This window comes from Phaseolus vulgaris, chromosome 3 (genome assembly GCF_051622355.1).
Source record: "Phaseolus vulgaris cultivar YP4 chromosome 3, ASM5162235v1, whole genome shotgun sequence".
Taxonomy (NCBI): Eukaryota; Viridiplantae; Streptophyta; class Magnoliopsida; order Fabales; family Fabaceae; genus Phaseolus; species Phaseolus vulgaris.
In genome coordinates this window covers 51252977-51273994 of record NC_143500.1, presented here as the reverse complement: position 1 = coordinate 51273994, position 21018 = coordinate 51252977, and the positions used below count along the sequence as shown (strand labels likewise).

General features: G+C 31.0%; 1 protein-coding gene across 3 annotated transcripts; it reads right to left on the bottom strand.

Moving 5' to 3' along the window:
• Nucleotides 1-15042: 15042 nt before the first annotated feature.
• LOC137808427 (protein SHI RELATED SEQUENCE 1) lies at nt 15043-18047 on the bottom strand. 3 transcript variants are annotated; one of them, XM_068609531.2, is made up of 3 exons: nt 17820-18047; nt 16453-17019; nt 15043-15820 (listed from the first exon to the last, which is right to left on the bottom strand). In XM_068609531.2, the coding sequence occupies exons 2-3, from the start codon at nt 16997-16999 to the stop codon at nt 15441-15443; spliced, it is 927 nt and encodes a 308-aa protein (XP_068465632.1). In that variant the 5' UTR covers nt 17000-17019; nt 17820-18047; the 3' UTR covers nt 15043-15440. The 3 variants fall into 3 exon arrangements, with proteins under 3 accessions (XP_068465632.1, XP_068465633.1, XP_068465634.1); XM_068609532.2 differs by having other exon boundaries at nt 16453-17009; XM_068609533.2 differs by lacking the exon at nt 17820-18047 and having other exon boundaries at nt 15043-15817; nt 16453-17807.
• Between the last annotated feature and the right edge of the window lie 2971 nt (nt 18048-21018).

Sequence of the window (21018 nt, the reverse complement as noted above, 5' to 3'; positions counted from 1 at the left end):
TAGTCAGATAATAATTTAATTAAAACAGACCAAGATTAAATTATTATTTTTGTATAAATGAAGTAAGGCAAACATTAAGATCAAAATGAAAACACCTTACATTGTTTGCAAGATTATCACAATTTGGATACAAGTATTAAAAACAATTTGGATACAAGTATTAAAAAGATAAACGGTATAAAAGGAGGGGATGGGTCTAGGAAGGTGGCAAGATAATTTGATAATCATGCTTCATGAATCGATTGATAAGTATGGGATGACCATGCTGACCTTGTGAGTTAGGAATTCTGGAATGTACTGAGATTGAGAATCCTAACTACAATGCTCCATTGGTAGAAGATTTACTGTAGCCACATTGGATCAATCTGTGCAAAATTTGTGAGGAAAACTCTAAATTCTTTAGGGATGTTACTCTTCAATACGTGGTGACTCCTTCATTCCTTCCTCCCCTAAACACCTACTCCAATTCCTTAACACTCCTTACCACATCTCTTGAATAAATTTTTTGTTTATTCTTCCTCCACCCTTTTCTAAATTAGAACCCAAGAAACACATCAAAATCCTCCCTCACGATATAATTCATAGTTTAAATTTATAGTTTAAAATATGTCTCTTCCTAATAGTTTTCAAACAAACCAAATCATCATTGCACGAATCAGAAGAAGAGTAACACACTGACGTCTCTTTAGATGTTACCCATGTCTATATCTTCAATTATACAATTGTAAAAATTTCAATACGATCAACTACGCCTCAAATGAAAATTCTTTTATTTATTTGTTTTCACAATTGTCCTACCACTAATATTTATACATATCCCTATACAAGATTAACCCCTTCAGAGATATCAAATAGAATAAAATGCAAACAATGTGTTTTTGTATTGAAATGATCAACCGACACCATCTCCATCCACGCATAACACATTCTCCAAACTAATCACGCGATTCTACACTTGAAAAATAAATGACTAGTTGTCTCCTCTTCCTCTCCACACGTACTACAGATATAACTCAACCCTATTATTCCCCTTCTTTCTAAATTAGTCTTTGACGCAATCTTATTTTTCATCACCTTCCAAGGAATGGTATGAGTTGATGGTTAAACCTTTATCTTCCAAAATCTCTCGTACATACGAATTCCTTCCCCCTATACGTCTCCTTTTAGAATTTTACATACTGATTTGACTGTGTATTTTGATAGCTCCCCTCCTTCTATACCCTATACCCATTTATCCTCCTTCCCCTGTTCAAATTTCTGTCTTCCACTATCGACGCCAATTCTTATGCTTATAACATTTTCCACTCAAAGAGATTTCTATTCCACTCTATCTTCCACTTCCAAATATTATTTTTCCACTCCCCAGCTTGATAAAACTCAAGATCTCTACTTGTGCATAAAGAAAATAATCTCAAAAACTTATGCTTTAGTTCCACATTCTCTCCCCATTTGTCCTCCTAGAATTTGATCTCTTTCCCATTTTCTACCTCCTATGTTAAGTTATCTTCAAATTTACTAGTCCATTGTTTACATTTTGATATCTTCTTCAAGTTCTTCCACCAAAGTGAGTTCTTGTGATCACTCCCAAGAACCTTTAAATTCCTCCAACCACCATACTTAGATTCTAAAATCTCATTCTACAATCCGTCCTTATCCTCATCCAAATGCCAAATTCATTTTTCTAAGAAAGCAACATTGAACTGTCTTGAATCCATAATACCAAGTTCAATGGGAGCTTTTACTAATTTCATATTAAGAATTGGTGGAGATAATGCCCTAAGAGTGGAACACAATCACTATTGAATCATGAGCGTAGAAGATGCAATGCTATAAATAAAACGTAAAAAGAAGTCAATATTGATACTTAGGTGATTTGTAGCTTTTTGGAGATATTGAGTGGTTATGTATTTCTGTGTTTCAATATAAAACCATAGTAGTTAGTTTATCAACGAGATAAAGCACTCTAAGTATTTCTTACAAAATTTTATTTTCCTTTCGCTTATTTAAAAAAAAAAAGCATACAATCCTTTAAATAAAAATATTCATACTATTTAAATAGTGAATCAAATTATCACAAGAGTTCTTTGATGTAGTTGCTTGTTTCATTTCGATCTTGCATATGATAGTTGCTTCCAATCTCACACCTATATGCTAAAACATCTCTAAATGGTTGGATGACAATATGGCAACTATATTGTGAATCAGTGTGGAGGTTGATTTACAGGCTAAGACACCGTGTGAAATTTAGTGGTTAAACTATTTTTGCCAAAACTTTAAGGTTCCTTAAGTGCTAATTCCTTCTATATTATGACAATGTTTTAACAACACTTATATTGTAGTTAATTTTATATTTTGTGAGCTCATAATCTCGCTGTTAAAAAACAATTAAAAGAAACTTCCATTTTCTCTATTAAGCGACTGGTAGACATATAAAAAAAAACAATGTACAAATTCTGTTGGCCTCAATCTAAATAGCACGTCTCATATATAACTTCATTTTTTTTTTTTTTTTCATGCGAACAATAGTAATAAAATATAATGAACCCTTCATCATTATTCTATTAATTAGCCATTGATTCTATACAAAATTAATGAACGTCTTTAGTAAAGACAAAAAATCACGAGGATGCATATCTTTTACGTAATGTAAAACTGTATTAGTCATAAATGATTTAAGTATAAATGGAAAAAGTAAACTAATATCAATACATGATGAGAATGAGAGGAAATAGACGAATGCTTACGGAAAATGTGTTGATTAGTAAAAAAAAAAGCATTGGTTAATAACTTTTTGCTAGTTTTAACTCTTTAACAATAAATGTTAAGGGCATGGGTCTACATAATGTAACATGATGATCGAATAATAATTATTAATGTCATGACACTAGTAGGAATTAGCACTTAAACTTCACGATATTTTTTATTTTAAGATTTTAAGATGAAGTTGGCTTAAAATATAGGGAAAAGTAAGAAATTTTGGCAGGTTAAAATATAACTAATGTGCTTTCTAAATAAAAGAACTTTTTTATCTTTATTGTGAAAACATCAATTTCAGAAATCAGAAATACATATATATGGGTAAGATGTAGGGGTATTCGTCTTTCTATGTGGAATTGGAAATGTTTGGGTAAAGTGGTAGTTCCAATCAGAACTCTAATATCCATTGATAAAGTAAGTAAATTGTGGAAAAGATAGAATAAGTTAGGTTACAAATAGGAATTTCAATTGCTGCAGAGTAAATATGGTAGAGGACATGAGCTTTTGTAGCTTCAACGTAAAACAAATGAACAAGCAAGATCCAACACCTCATGGGCTCGCAAAGAGGCCCAATGTAAAACTTTCTTATCACACGAAGGCAATTGCTTTCTGCACCAAACACTTTTGAACCTAAATAAATACTATAATAAAAAGAACAAACTGTAAATGAAATAGAAATTTCTAAAATATATGATCCTAGAGTAGTTTCCTAGACAAAATAGAAGTAAATTCACACAAAAAATTCAATAATAAGCACTCAACACAATTTCAAAAATTCCGAAAATACCCTTTATTCCAGAAATGAAAATCTGGAATTGAAAATAATACATTTTGGAAAAGTAGATCCATAAGAGATTATTGTGTTCTGGATATAAAAATCCAGAAACAAAAAATCAAAATCTCATTCTGGATAAAAAAAATCCGGAATTGAAAATAATACATTCTGGAAAAAATTATCCAGAAAAGATTATTGTGTTCTGGAAGAAGGAATCTGAAATGTAATTTTATATGTATCCCGTTTTTTTAAGGGTATTTTTGTCTTTTCCTCTGTAATTGGTGCGGTGATATGATGTATGAAGCAATTGCCTCACACGAATACCCTTTGCAGGCCCAATATAAAGTTCTGGCCAAAGTACGTGAAATGGAGCGCGTTAATGAACTTGGGACTCAACTACACACGTGAAACACGAAGAAGACTGTTTCTTCCTGTGCACCTCCATATCTTCTTCTTGCACCTTTATACACAACATGAAAATACATTTTTATCCTTCTTGTGCCACCCCCATAGAATAACTTCCGAATTATGTAATCTGGAAATACATTTGGAAAAAGACTTCTGGATTACATAATCCGAAAGTTAAAAAAGACTTCCGGATTATGTAATCCGTAAAGTAATCATGCATCTGAAAAAAGACTTCTGGATTATATAATCCGGAAACTAATTACAAATTTGAAAAATGACTTCCGGATTATGTAATCCGAAATATTACAGAGGGGTAGTTTTGGAAATACGAAAATCTATGGAGGTGAGAGAAGAAGGTATGGAGGTGCAAGAAGAAGCAACCCACGAAGAAAGAATTAACGAAGGATGTAGGGTGCGAGCAAGGTCAATGTACCGAGTCACAATGTGGTCAGTGTTCAACCCATTTATCAATGTTCTATCTAATGTTAACAAAATGTTTTACAAAAGTAGTAATCAAAGAAACAGTGTGGAATTGTGATAGCAATAAGAATCCCTCTTCATACAGATATAATTTTGGATTTTTAATTATTCTGGGAACTTATAAAAGGTTATGTAATGAAAGTGGTAGACGAATTTGATACCAAGAGAAAGTAATGGATCCTTCCTAATCTTGTACCCAAAACTAAGAACCCCAAGACCTAGATAAATTCAGACTCATATCTTTAGTATCATGTTTACATAAGATTATATCTAAAACTTTGTCTAATAGACTTAAGAAAACCCTACATAAGAACAATTATTTTAAACAATTTGTATTCATTAGAGGAAGATTATTTTTAGACAGTGTGTTAATAAGGAAGTGGTGGACGAAGTTGAGAGGAAGAAGAAAAATTGTATAATTGTTAAAGTAAATTATGAGAAGGTATGATTTGGTCAATTGAGAATTTCTATATTATATGTTATGAATACTAGGGTTCTATTTTAAATGAATAGATTGGATAAGGAGATATATGGAATCATAAACCTTATCGATCTTAGTTAATGGTAGTCTAACTAAAAAATTAATACCATAAAAAGTTTGAGATAAACTAAAAAATTAATACCATAAAAAGTTTGAGATAAAGGATCCATGAATACCATTTTTTTTTGGTTGAAGGTTTTAATAGGTCCTGTGAGACTTGTAATAAGAAAGGAATTATTAGAGGGTATAAAGGTGAGGAAGAAAGAGGTTCACTTCAATATACTACAATTTACGAATGATATTTATAATATTTTGTAAAGTCAATACAAAGAATATTTTGGCTTGAAGGGTATACTAAGGTTTTTAAAGCTCACTTCAAGACTTAAAGTGAATGTTTAAAAAGTAGAATTAAGGGTATAAGGGTAGAGAATAGTACCAAAGGTTTGTGACGATTCTAAACTGCAGTATAATGAACATTCCTTTTACATATTTAGGGATACAAATATGGGGTAACTATAGAAAAAAGCTTTTTTTTTGGCAAGGTATGATAGGAAATATTAAGAAAAGGTTGGCCAAATAGAAAGGGATATCTATTTCTTTTACTAGTTGAGTTATGATAATTGACAAATTTCAGTAATATTTTATATTAAAATATAGGTATTTATGAATATTCATTGCTAAAATAAGTATGAAATAATCCTTAGTTTATGAATTTATATCTTTTTACATATTTTGTGATTTTTAATTGAATAAGATCAATTTATTCCCAAATTTTGTTTTAATTGCAGAATTTTAGGGAAGAATGGAGATGATTCAGCAAAAAGAGAATAATATAAGCTAAAAAGGGAAAGTTAGAAGGTCCTAACACACACCAAGCTAACAAAAGCCCAACAGAGCATCTCGCTCAAGCGAGCCCATTCTTGCTTGAGCGAGAATGCTCCAGCAGCACTGGTCAATTTCGACGTTTTACTCGCTTAAGCGAACACAATCTTGCTTGAGCGAGAATCCACTTGAGCCCAAACTATTTATTAATAATGAAAATTATTTTAAATATTAATAATTTTTTACTTTTTAAAATAGTATTTAATTTAGTTAATATATGATTAATTAATATTTTTTAAAATTAGTTTTTATTTAATAATATTTTAGTAATGCTTTTATGGTCTTGTATTTTTTTTTTTATATTAGATTGTTCATGTGATAACATATGATTATCAACAATGGAAAAATGAATTATCGGGACACTTTAGGGGTGTCACAACCGTTATACAAGTACCATCAACCAGCCTACTATGTTTGCTTAAGATAACAATTAAATAAAACATCATAAAGCAAACAAGCTTAGGCTTCCTATTAATGAATTATATCGTGTTCACTTATATGAGATGTCAAGATTTACAATGATGTCTAGCATGTATCAGTATTTTTATTTATTTTTTATGTTTTTTTGTTCAGTGAGTATTTATGATTTGTATTAATGAATAATAAGAAAAAATAATAATTAATAATTAAGACTAATAGAGTACACTAGTTATTTTTTAAAAAAACAACTAAATTGTTTGCTTTTATGAATATGTGTGATAATGTTAGTATATATATCCCAATAAATATTGATTTTAACCAATCAAAAGATATTTTGGGGAATTGAACAGAGCATCAACTTAACATTACTCAAAGATCATTTAATATGAAGCTCATCATTTCAGTTTTGATCCTGCTACTTGTTCTTGCCATTGAGATTGATATGTTTTGTTTTCCTCATTCAATCTATTCATTAATTTGTGCTTACTAATCCTTTAAATTCACTTTTGTTATGAATAAATTTATGAAGTTGAGATTGGAGGTTTAGTATTGAATACTGTGTTTGTGATGTAGAAAATGAAGGAACAATAAAAGTAGTATAAACAAGAAGGTGTGATGAGAAGTTGAATGAGGATTGTCAAGAAAGTAAGTGTAAGAGTGATTGTCTAAAAAAAACATATATTTGACATTTTCGATAATTTAAACTTTATATGAATACCAACTAAATTAAATACCAACTTAGAAATTATTTACTAATAATAAAAACTACTTTATATACCAATAATCTCTTTTTGTCTCTAAAAATAATATCTAATTTAGTTAATATATTGACTAATTATTTTTGGTCTCTAAAATTAGTCTCTATCTAATGATTTTCTTGTAGTGACATCTAATCCAATCTAGTACTTAGATTTACAAAATAATTCAAGAATCATGGTATTAAGGTAAAATTCAATACAACCCAAGTCATGCATCTATATATGTCACGATGTGCATGAACTTTCTAAACAATTTCTTACCACTTGATTTTTTAGTCTATGTGACTTAGACATTAGTAAAGCTAATGAGTCTCTATTACAACATAGACAACAATATTTGATACACAAACAAACAACATTCAATACATTATCTCAAATGTATAACTTCAATTCCATGCAAATTTCATCACTCTCATACAATACATATTATTTGAAAATTTCACAAAACAATTAAATATATAAAATTAAAATTCAATTTACATTTATATATAAAACATTCATACAAAATCCAAATCAAGGAATACAAAAAAAGGGGAAAGAAAAGAAGAAAAAAGAAAGGGAGATTTTTTTTTGGCTTGAGTGAACATGAGGTAGAAACCAGGTCTAGTTCACTACTATTTACACTTGAGCGAAAAATCTCATCGCTTCAACGAAAATAGACCCATGAACTAACCAAATTTTTACTTCATTTTCGCTTGAGTGAAGATCCTTTCTCGCAAAAATGGGCTTGAGAGCAACATAATTCTTCTTGTAAGTTAATTGAATTTCAAGTTTTCACCCAAACTCAATACTTAAATTTATATTTTATAAAACTAAATATGATATCACCTTGCTCGGAATTTGACTTCCACTCTCATTGAATTCAAATGTCAGTATAAATATCAAGCATATTACAAAATCTATTTTTCCTTTTGTTTGTATTTTATCTATTTAAACAAGATTTGAATTCAAATGTCAGTATAAATATCAAGCATATTACAAAATCTATTTTTCCTTTTGTTTGTATTTTATCTATTTAAACAAGATTTTTCAAGAGCATTATACACCACTTTATCAAGGTAATTTGTTTCTTAACTTGTTTAAACAAGGTTTTTGCTACCAAATTTAGAATCTAAATAATTGGTAGTTAAAATCTTGGTAGCTAATTAGATACTAATTTAGAAACTATTTAACAATAATAGAAACTAATTTAGAAACAATTTTTTTTAGTTTCTAAAATGGTCTCTAATTTAGTTACTATTGCAACTAATAATTTCGGTATCTAAAAATTGGTTTTTATTTGATGATTTTCTTGTAGTGCTAATTTTAGGATCATACGTAACTAGATCTCTTTTCATTGTTTACTTATAACTTTTCTAAAAAGCTTTCTCCAAAATTTCCACCTAAAAATTAATAAGTCCCATCTCATCAAATATTTAGTCAAAAAAATTCAAATGTTAACAAGAACACGTATATTTTTGTAAGTTTTAAATATTTAAAAAAAATATGCACCAAAATAATAGATGTAACAAGTATATCATATAATAAATGAGTATTGTAAGGATTTCAAAATAAGAACTTTTCGTGTATTCATATAATTTGTGATGAATAGATAAGTTTTGGATTGGAGCTCGGTAGCAAGCATACAACTACAAGAACTATGGTATCCAATACATTCTTAGCACTAAAACCAAATTTCTTACTATTTATACACTTATATATTTATCATTTAAATTCAAAATTAGCAATTTAACTAAAACAATTTCATACCAATCCTCAGCAAAAAAAAAGCAATAAATGAATTTTGAAGATGTGATCTAATGATGGGTAAAAACTTTTGTTCACTTTATTTAAGGAATGCTCGTTATCTTGACTGTTGAAAAATAAAAAAATTGAAACTCTGTTTTAATAATGTTTTGCAACAGTTAAAGTACTGAAAGCAAAGACTCCTATACAAAATTTAACAAGGCTGGCCGTTGCAAATTTACAATCTATACAATCAGTTAATTAACTAATTATTCAGGGATAAAAATATATACGTATTTAATTAATTAAAAATGTATAGATAATTTTGGGTTTAAGTTTATTATTATTATTATTATTATTATTACTATTATATAATGAGATACAATTTTTATAATTTTTATTTTTAATTAGACAATTTTATTTTTTTATTAAATTAAAAAAAAATCACATTTTAATTGTATAACCACTCAATTAAAAAAAATATACATGTATAATTCCTCAATTTATTCTTATAAATTATTTATATTTCATTTTTTAAAATTATAAATTTTCACCTATAAAAATAAACACACATGGACATGAAAACGCATCTATTTTTGTTAGTATATATAATATCTCTACCATTAAAAAGCGATACAAGTTTTAAAAATGTTTTCATAGTCCTTTTTTTAATTACCTATTAAAATAATTTAGTTATTTCATGAAACGTATAACCATATATACTTTCTACCTATAAATAACCGCATTTTCCCTCTTTCTCTTATAAAATTGTTTATTTTGAATTTCTTTAATTGTATTATTTTAATACAAATGTGAATATATGAAAAAAAACGTGTGTTTGTTAGAAAATTATTATACTAGTATATTATTATTATTATTATTACTATTACTGTAGTATATTTGATAAAATATATAACTCTATAATTTTAAGTTAATAATCTTTCAAATTTCAAATCTCTTTGATTATAAATTTAATTCTCTTAAATTTAAACAAATTAACATAAAAATAAATAAATTATAAAAATAAAAATGAATTAAAAATATATTAAAATTAAAATTAATATGCATATTAATATGTAAATTAATAAGATTATATATTTTTTAATATATAACTAGTAAGATTATAGATTTTATTCTTTGATATAGAGAACTTATGTTCCTATTTCACCCTTATTTTATAATAATTGTATTGTCTAATATGAAAGAGAGAGGGGTTAGTTTTTACAAGGTTCGGATTATGGTGGGTGAGATATATTGTTATGTTTTTATATTATATATTCTCTTGAATTTTAAATTTTAAAATGAAAATATTTTTATTTAAAAAAATATATAAAATAATAATAAATATTAAATTTTAACCGATTAAAATAAAATAGTGTGATAGAAAATGAAGATACATAAATGCAATGAGACCTGTATTTCTGTTAATATATAATCTTTTTATGTCATTTTTACTCAAAATTTACATTAAGTGATTAATGGACACATTCTGTCACAATATCAGATATTTTTTCATTCCCGATACAATCATTTGAAAATAATTTGTAGAAAATTAAGAATTTTTCAATGGTTTTTATATGTAAAATAAATACAAATTTGGTCCTGCATTTCTTGTAATTATTATTAGTGTTATGTAGTTGTAAATAAAGGCGTTTGATATGATGTACAGATATAATAGTAGGAAAATAGAGTTTGAAGGTGAGACAATATTGAAAGTGTTTGAAGTGTTGCATACTAAATGGAAAGTGGTGGATTTATCTTAAAATGGTGTGTTTTTTATGGGAAGTCAGGTATCAAATTAGGTGAGTTTTGAGAGATATTGAGTTTGTTATGTGTTGTTTTCTGTGGAAGAATATCCTTTTAAGTTAAGTTCAGTGGTACGTGCAGGGGTGGTAAGTGAGAAGAGGAACCTTGTTTTGTTGATCACGCACTTGAGGTTGCACCCTCAGAGATAGAGAGACACCGACACAGAGACAAAGACAGACACTGCTCCTCCTGGTCTCTCTGAGGTAAAGGTAGAAGCCCTATTTGTGTCATCTCTAACCAGTACACGCCATTGTTGGGACCACCCTCACAACAACCATTATGCACCACACCACAGACTAACGTACAATTATACTGCACTCCGCTACCGCCCTTAGCCCATTCACTACCACTACTTCAACTTCACCTTTCTCTCTATTCAAATCACTTCCACCCTTTATTCTCCCTTGTGCTACGTACCCTTTTAATTGCCTATGCCACCAGTCAGACACTGCATTTACTACACTTAATTTCAAAACCATGCCTAATACTTCACTTACACTCAATACCATCTTATACATAACTTACTTGCTTCAGGATACTCTAAATTATTCTTCATTTTCTACTACTCGGCTTTCATTGCTCCTCTCAAACACAAACAAAACATAAACTAAGGTTTTTTTCACTCGTAAACAGTTCTCTTTCTTAAACTATAATGCCATAATTTTTGGTACATGTGAACTCTGAAGTTTCAGACAGTGCACATTGCCTATCAGTCCCGCAGTCAGCAGAGCCTAAATCTTAAGCTTTGTATCCACACACACACACAGACACTATTCTCGTGAATATTTGTTAACTACTAATAAAGAAGTTAAATTAATATATGTTTCATAAAACAAATTATCTGTAAAACATAATATTTGGCAACTGTTGGTACTTAATAGGTGTAATACAGCTAGTAGATCAAATCCTCTACATTGGCCAAGATATATATGTGTGTGTGTTTTAAGTTTCTGTTATTGAAGCCTTTTTAAAAAACTGAAGTACATACTTTAGTTTACGTAAAAAAATAATTTATTTTGCTCTTTGTATTCTTTCTATTTGTGGGAAAAATGTATCAATATGAGGAAAACCTTGTTTGACCACTAACAAGAATACAAATGGTGACTACAACTAAGCTGTTTGACCTGATAGTAAATACCCGTGAGCTACTATTATTAGTTACGAAGAGTTTCAGAACCAGGGGTCCAGCAATGAAATCAAATCTGTGCATGCACTCTTAAGTCTCAGAGGCAATAGTTTTACTAGTAAACCCTTGTTAAAGTATTACATGTCAATCACTTTCACTTTATAAAAAATCACTTTATGTTATAAAATATCGTTGACTTTTTAAATTTTGAAATTAGAATGGAAAATAGTGGAATGAACAAAGCTTCTGGGTGTCATTTCAGATTAAATACGAATTAAATTTAGTAATATTTTTAATATCTAAACAAAAATAAAAGTGTGGAGTGGTTGGGATACTAGTGTTGAACTAAAAGACCATTTATTAAATTTAACGACAAGACAATTACGCACACATATCACCAACTATTTATGTAATAATTATAATAGTTTATTTATGTTAAATCAAAGTTGTTAAAGGGATATCTAAACAATAGAGGGTGAGAAAATATATTTTTGTAAATTTAAACAGTTAGAGAAAGTGTAGGAGGAGTAATTAAATTGTCGTTAATTTCATCTTCTTTTTCAGTGTAGAACAAGCACCAAGTCAAGGATAATGCTATTAACACTCAACTTTTTGCCAGTAGCAGGAATAGGAATCGAATTAAAGCTGGGAGAACATGGAGATCGTCAGCAGCATCATCCACGTCTCTGGCAAATTAGTAAAGTGCTTTCAATAATTTCACCATTGGGAAGGAAAAAACCCAGAAATTCTTGTTTCCTTGGGCTCCAATTTTGTTCCCAATATATACGAGGGTTTCACCTTGGGAAAGATGGAACCACCCCTCATGAAAGCATCTTCTTGCACCCACGATAAGGTTTGTGTGTAACCATTAATTCTAACCATAAAAAAAAAGAGTCCACAAAGATTTTGAAAGGAAAAGCTGAATGTAAACACCGAGTTGTAGCATCTCTGAATAGCAACCCAAGAAAGCATGCCTTTCCTAGTCAACACACAAAAAGTGGTGCATGACTGAATCTTCTGGTATAATACTGAGATAGAATTACACTTGCGCTAAAAGAACCTAATGTTCAGTTACGTGATGTTGACAAACACAACTCTAACTAGTTTTAATGATTTAGGTTAGGTTGTCAGCATGTTTAGCTGGAGCACCAAAGGCGTACTTTGTACACAATTTTGCGTTAACAGATGAAACAAGAGACAGACAAACAAATTATTGTTGACCTGTTTTTACTATTTCACATATAAAAAAAATATACTTTTCATAAAATAATGTCTAACACTTTAACTGTAACACTTTTTTGAAGAAAAAATTAGTATTTTTCTTGAATGTCAAAATTAGTAAATAGAAAAATAAAGAAAAAAAAAAACCTGTTATAAAAATACTTTTTCAAACTTTGGAATGTACTTATATATGGTGAGAATAATGCAATTGAGTAATTTACAGCAATTGCAAACGAGCAGAACATTGGAAGCAAGATGTAGGCTTTAGTAGCTTTATATAATATAGTTACTAACTCTGAAGTGATATATGAAATTCTTCTGACTGATCTACACTCAGAATCTCACAATTTGGACAAGACCCTGTGATCGAGATGAGCATAGATGGGCTTCAAAGCCACCGGCAAATCATGTAAGAAAAACGGCAGTAGGAAATTCAATGGACAAGGAGAAATTAGTATTCTGTTTTTCAAAGCATGCTAAAATTAATTATTTAACTAAATGGAAAACTTCACTAACAACACTAATAGATTGCTTCTACGTTGGGAAACAATGTTTTCTGACAGAAAAGAAATTATATATACGTTATCATCTGAATTAAGTGTTGAGCTGTATACCTAACCAGTGACCATGAAATCATAGTGCATGCACGATAATATCCGAACGGATAGATTCTTTTATTAGATCACATACTTCTGCATACAGACATAGAAGCAATCATTCTACAATATAATATCCAATATAATATGTTCTGACATCATCATGGTGAACCTCGACCAATCAATTAGGATTTATTCAAATCAAGACAACCTGCTCTTTTGGGAGACCTTTATTTATTTACCAGTTTATATCAATGGAATTGTAGATCTAATGCTAAGAACTCGTATATATATATAGAAATACTTTTCAATTTTAAACATTGGAAGACCTACAAACACCAAAATGCAGCATGAAGTGTCAAATCTACGAAATGAAAGTCATATATGATATAGATAACTAGTCAAATCATAACAGAAACTTCTAATAGATAAACTGGGGCAAATTTAGAAGTATACACAATTATTAACGCCAGCTGGGCTTCTAACCGGTATCCATGCCATCACCCTTCATTAGAAATGGGAAGAGACAAGTGCTAAGACTGAATCCACACACACACTGTCCTTATATAAAATAAAAATAATAATAAATAAATGATTGCTCCCTTTAGTGTATATATAAAATCATTTCCCCCGTCTTTTTCCATCATATTAATTACCGCAAGTCAATCCCTCAATCCCTAAAATCTGTAAGATTCTTCTAAAAAACGTTGTATTATGGATATTTTTTACAACACTTTCTGTAACATTATTTTTTTTTCTTTGTTGCATCACTTGCTAAAGTACACAATCTCTCTCTCTTCAGTTTTTATCTGATGGTTATAAAAATTTATTGTTGCATAATAATTGCTCTAAATGAAGCATTTCACAGATAAAGGACAATGTATGGTTCACAATATTTCTCATAAGCTTTTGACTTTGGTGCCAGTTATCCATACATTATATAATTGGGTCTATAGAAGATGTATCGTGAGATATATATGAAAGCATGTGTATTTCATTGATACTATAACCAAATCAGTTTATGGCAACTGATCAAACAACTGGGTGGCCATTCATGAGGAGGTGAGAGCATGCTGCATTGATCAGAAGAGAGGGTTAAGGAAAGTTCAGTAATCGTAGCCTTTATATTTGTTTTACTTGTTTTAGTTTTCCTTTTACAACAATATACTCTAGTATGTTATGCCATATGCTGTATTCCTTACACATAAAATGCAGTGTTCCCCTATATACGTATAGTTTTCCTGCATGTGCATTAAATATGAGCACATTGATAAGTAATATTTCCCATTTTAAATTCAACGTCACGTCTATGCAAAGTTAGATAATGGAATTACAGTATCATCACATGGGAAGAGGGAAAGAGAGAGAGATCTTTCACCTTTAAAACTTGAATATGCTCGTGCATGGTTGGACCCGCCCCATCCAAAATATGAAGGAACTAAACAAGTTTTCTTCGAGGTTAGTTGTTCAATCCAAATAAAGATCAAAACTGTCTTTCCAGTTCAATTAACCAGATAGCAGACTGGTAAACAGGGAAAAAAGCAGTTTCCAATTTCAAAACCAACCGAAAACAAAAGTGTGATATAATTCAACACGAAAGAGGGGCTCGAAAAAATTATAAAAAATAAAATATTATAATATTGCAACTGATCAAACAAAAGAAGACACCCTACACCAAACTACAACATTAGAACCAGATGTGTCCTTATATCGTACAAAGCTAAGAAACAAATAACTTTAGCTGGTTTTCAACAAGGAGAAGAAGAATGATCTATTTTTGAACTAACCATTGATAATTTGCACACAAAAAAACATCCATATATATTTTTTCTCTTGTTCTCTCCTGTCTTTTCTTTTTTTTTCTCTCTCACTTCAATATGAGTGTCAAATTTACCTCTAGGCCTCGTTCTGAAGAACAATAACATCAAATGATAGAAACACAAAGTTGGTGAAAGAGAAGTATGTGGAATACAATCCGCATAATCCCCATATTGTTTTTCCTTTTTCAAGATCTTGTGTGAGGGAAGAATTGCGTACCACTGCCACCCATGAAAGTGTTGACTGGAGCTGAATACAAGGAGGAAGGATCAACAAGTGCCCCAGAAGAAGAGACAACGCCAGAAGCAGTGAGGTTCAAGGGCTGAGCTCCAGCAACACCAGCAGAGGTCTCCCCAGCCATGTAATTATTACTATTATTACTGTTATTATTATTGCTATTCTCAGGACCATAGTCATAAAGGATTCCTTTGAACACATGTCCCCCAATGTTCACAGCCGTTTGATATGCATACCTGTCATCAGCATCCTCCACGCAGCTAACCCTCACGCACCTGAACTCAGCAGGAGAACTCACCAGTGAAGGAAAATGCCCTTCTTCTAACCCTTCTTTTTTTTTTCAACACATACGAAAAAAAAGAAAAGAGAAACAACATTAGACATTTAGCTACACGATCCATAGTATGAGAAAAAGCAACAGACTGAAACAAAAAAAAGAAAAGATGGGTCTTTTTACTGAAAAACTAGAACCTAATCATCAACAAAGAAAGAAAGTAGAGGAGGCGACTGGATGTGCGTGGAAGTGAGAGAGAGAATGTGCTAAGAAAGAGGAGGAAAAACAGTTTCTTGCTGTCAATCCATTCATTCGTCAGGGCTAATACATAACAGTGTTTTGGGAAAGGGAAAGGGCTAAAGAAAAAAAAAATTAAAAAGAGAGAAAGAAGAAAAGCTGATATATGAAAATGGTGGATTTTGGTTCACACGCAATCGATACGGTTCCATTGTTTGCAGGTATACTTCCAAAACTTTCTCACCAGTCCCTCGATATCTTTTCAGAGAATTTCCCTGGCGAAAGATTCTCTTCTTTTCTTTTCCTTTCCTTTATTTCCCCACTCTCATTCATCACTCAATCACAGAAACTGCGAGTCCTTCTGTGTGCATCACTGTGAACAAACAAAGACAAAACAAGAGGCACTGGGAGTGAATTAGTTGGTGGGGGAGGAAGTGAGTGTTATATGTACCTGACGAGGGCAAACGAGTGCAAGCAGTTGGGTCTCTTGGCCGTTTGGAAAGGTCTCTCTGTTGTTGCTGCTGTTCTTGCAACACAGCGAGCTGTTGTTGACGCTCACGACGTTTGGAAGCGGGAACCCAAGTGCTTTTGACATGGGTTTGGCAATCGTAGCCTCGGCTCTTGCAGCACGTTCTGCACCGCATGTGAGGACAATCTTTTTTGGCTTGGTTCCCGCAGTCCTGGCAGCTTATTCCACCCTCCGCCGCACGCATCGCCACAAACGCTGATCTAGACGAGGAGTGATCATCGGAGACGCCTCGGCTGGGTCCCACACCAGACGAGTAAAGATCTCGCTGCAGGAGGGGGCGCACATGCGGGGGCATGACATGCTGCTCCTGCTGCTGGTTCCATAGCTCGAACCCTCGGTAGGACGAAACGTCGTCGTTTTTGGCGTACCAGAATAGGGTCTCGGCTGCAGGAATCTCGTTGTTGGTAGTGGTGTCTTGCTGGTTGTTGTTACTGCCTCTCCCTCCGCTTAATGAGAACAAATTCGCCATTGTTCTGCACCTGAGCCGAGCTTCAATTGTGGCCCAAAATCCATATCAGAAAACTGGATGGGTGTGGGTTGTTTGATATTGAAAAGAACAAGATGAAGAAAGAAGCAAGCATGTACAAATAAGAAAAAAGAGAAAGAAAAACAAAAGAACACGGGTATAAGTTGCCAGTGGTAACTATTGGTTGAATTAATTCTCTGGGTTTTGAGCTTTGAATGAGGGGTGGGGTTTAGAATTGGGATTTGGGAGTGAGAAGAGGAGGACAAGAACAACAATAAATATAATAGAAGTAATAATAACAATAGCAAGTAGAACTTGTTGAATTTATGTTGAGAAAATTATACATAACACTGTTGGTTGGATTTTGTGTTGTGTTGTGTGTAGTGTGGAGTCATCAATAATAGTATCATATCAATAACAGTGTCTTCTCCACACACAGACACAAACACAAGCAGAAACACAAAACAAAAACAAAAACAAACCCACTCTAGCACTGGGTTTTTAATTTAAAATTTGAGAAGAAAAATGGTTAAGTAAAAAAAAAAAGAAAAAAAAGTGTGTTGGGTGTTGTGTTGTTGTGGTTAGAGAGCATGTGATTATGGGTATGGGTTAGCCGTTGTGGTTGGAGAAAGGGTAATTGAAGCTTCGTTGGTTAAGGACAGGCGTCGAACAGTGTCGGGCAGCGTTAATCGCGCTTTCAATTCTTTGGTCACTCTCCGAATTCAGCGTTTGTTTGTAATTGTATATGTGTGAATGAATGAATGCATTATATATTTATGCATTAATAATAATAAAGAGCATAGCACAGCACCAACAACAGTACCACAGTTTTTTACAGCTATCGCTGCACTGCAAACGCCGCCATGCCCCTCTCTTTCTCTCTGCAACCCTCTGATGCTCCTTCAATTTAATAACCCCCTCACACTCTCTCTCTCTTTCTCTCTGATTTTTTCTGCAGAGTTTATGAGCTCTTTTTTTAGTTCTGAGCAGTTCCTCCTTTTGTGTCTGAAGCCTGTGTGTTTAAGTTCGCACGATGACAAAACCACTACACTGCACAGTAACTAAGTACTCTCTCTCTCCTCAACAATGCAACCGAATGAATGAAATGTCACCCATCTCATCCCCACCGATCCTACAATTTTCCCATCTTCCTTCAACGGCCATGATCTCTGCCACGTGTCACAGAAACAGCTTTCTGCGTCCCTCGTCCTTTGCACCGGAAAACCCGCTGCTTTTCGTGACACATTGCCCCTTTTGTGTCCATTAATTTATGGTTTTCGCTTCCATTAAAATAAAATTCTCTTGTCCCCTCCTTAATCCCTTCCTCCTCTCACATTTCTCATTATCTCTTTTTCTTTTCATGCAAACCTATTTACCCTAATCAATCGCACATTAAAATTTAAACTTTATAAAGTGTTTGATGAGCTGACTTAATCCCTCATTATGTATTCACTGTCACCACGAACTAATAAAACAGTGGGGTGATTAGTTATATTATATATAAGGTAGAGATTTGGACGGGTGAAAAAGAGGCAACCAGATCGAATTTCCATGAAAATAATCATGTGGCCTCAAACAAATATGCGTTCATACAGGGGAACACAGCGCCACCAAATTGTCATAGTACCTTTTTCCTTTCTTTTTCAAATTTCTTATTTCTTTATGCAACCTTTACTTACAGTAATTTTCCGGTACCAACAGTCTCACCAAGTATCATCAGAGTTAATGCAAACTTCAAAAATACTATTAATTTTATCATTTCCTTTTCTAATACAACTTTTGTAATCTGTTCAAAGATTTTTTTTAAAAAATACTCACTACTTTCACAGTATGTGTTTATACAAACAATGTGTTAAGATTATATGGTTTTTTGGTTCCTTAACTCAAGCAATTGTTAATAAAATCAATAATAATTGCTTCTTTACCATCTTCTTTCTGTCCTCTTGTTTTCGCTCCTAAATTCAAAATCTTAATTGCTTTTAGTTTAAAGATATTAAATGCATCTACTTTTCATTGAATACTTCTTCTCTTTTTTTTACTATACAAAATTTTACTTAGTTTAAAATTTTGGTGTTAATTTTTTCTTACATTTGTCAATCAAATAAATACTTTAAGTTTTATTTTTTTATAAACTATTTTCATTTCCACTTAATTCTCTCTTTTTTTTCTTTTTTTCTTTCATTCATTCATTCACTTCTAGTCCTACCCTTAAAACAAAACATTAAATTATTAATAAAGTATTCTTATTATCTCTTTAACCACTATTCTAGGTGCATATATGTACAAATTATTACAATACTCTTATAACAATTTCAGCATGGATTCTACTGGAAACTTTGTTTTAATTTTAATACATTTTGTTCCTTGAATTGTTGTTTTTATATACAGACTTTTTCATTAATGAAAATTCAAAAAAAAAAATATAATGAAAAGAGATATATGATTTATAGTTGCTTATTTAATAAAAACTAGTAATTATCTAATAATAAATGTTTCTTCACTACTATATTTAATCAACCTATTAAATAACACTGTATTCTCTATAACCAAATAATATAGTAAATATAATATAGATTATTCTAGTCATGGTTGAAGATAGGCAATAAAATTTTTAGTTATCAGTATAACACATTGTATATTTAAAATCAGAGTTAACTTATTAGACAAAACTGTCAAAGTTATTTTTTTTAAAAAGATATTTAATTAAACATGTTTAACTTTAAACATTTGAACAAGTCTCGAGTTATTTATTTATGTATAATTTTAATTAACATATGTTTTAAACACACTTTTAATTTATTTATAATTTAACTTTTTCCTAGCCTTTCAAAAACTAGGCTTACTAACCCATTCAGAGGAATGTTGGCCTACTTAGGGATATAGGCTACTTAGTCTATTTATAAATGTTATTATACAATAGGCATTTAAAAATATTTTTGGATCAAATTTTGAAAAAATGATGCATATCAAGTAAACAAGGCAAAGTTGTGTTTAATGTTTAAGAAACTAGACCTATTTAAGAAATAATCTGGTTTGACACATAATTTGTTTCCACTCCTAAATTAAAGTTGCTGAATTTATTATTAAAATAACAATGTTTGTGAATCATTTGAAACTTGGTTTTTATTAGTAAAATTGTACAACCCTCTCATCTTGAAGAAAACAAATTAATACAGGTTACGTGATTTGATCAATTTGAAGGAAAAATCTGCTAATAAGATTTATGAAGTGTGATAAATTGTTAGCAAAAGTTTAAAGAAAAATGAAAATTGGAAAAATTATTGAAAGTATCTCATTGGTTATGAAGCATTTAAGAAGCCCCATCTAAAAGGTACACCATCCAAGGACTTTCTAGAAGACAAAAACTTCCTAAGAGCATTTCTACTTAAAAGGGTTCAAGTCAACTCACCTGCAACACAAATTCATCAAGCTCTGTGCACATAACTCAAGAAGGGGACGTGGCAAAACACTTCTACCCTAACATGCTTTAATCTAATTTAACAACACAAAAATTAGTTTAAAACTATTTTGGAATCATTACAACATAATCGTGTGATTTCAGAAGTTTAAAATAATTTTTTTTTTATATTTATTATAATCTGTATTAATTGCACGTGACAACTCATAAAATTTTAGCCATTGCACGAAGCAAACCGTTAACTTTTTCTCAAGAGTTTGTAATGGCAAATAAAGAGAAGTGAATTTTACTACGTATACCAGCTGTATTCACTTTTCCTTCTCAACCCGCCACCCACATTTATTCATTTTACAGACTTAAGAAGTTATTTTTTAAAGATCCATTTATTAGCCATTATTGTCGCTGACCAAAAATAGCATTCATGTTTTTTTCTTTTATAAGTATTAGAAAATCCATGTGTAAAATCTAAATACCATTGTAGAATTTTGAGTTTGGAAAGAAAGTATTATACAATACTACTCGAGTTTACAAGTGTGTGATATTTAAACTGTCAATGAATATTTTAACTATTTTTTCACCAACAAAATGTAATCTTAATTAAATT

Coding starts and splice junctions, on each gene's coding strand:
- LOC137808427 (XM_068609531.2), bottom strand. CDS start 16,999: ATGGCGAATTTGTTCTCATTAAGCGGAGGGAGAGGCAGTAACAACAAC. Junction 15,821..16,452: donor CACTCGTTTGCCCTCGTCAG/GTACATATAACA, acceptor GAAAAAAAAAAG/AAGGGTTAGAAGAAGGGCAT.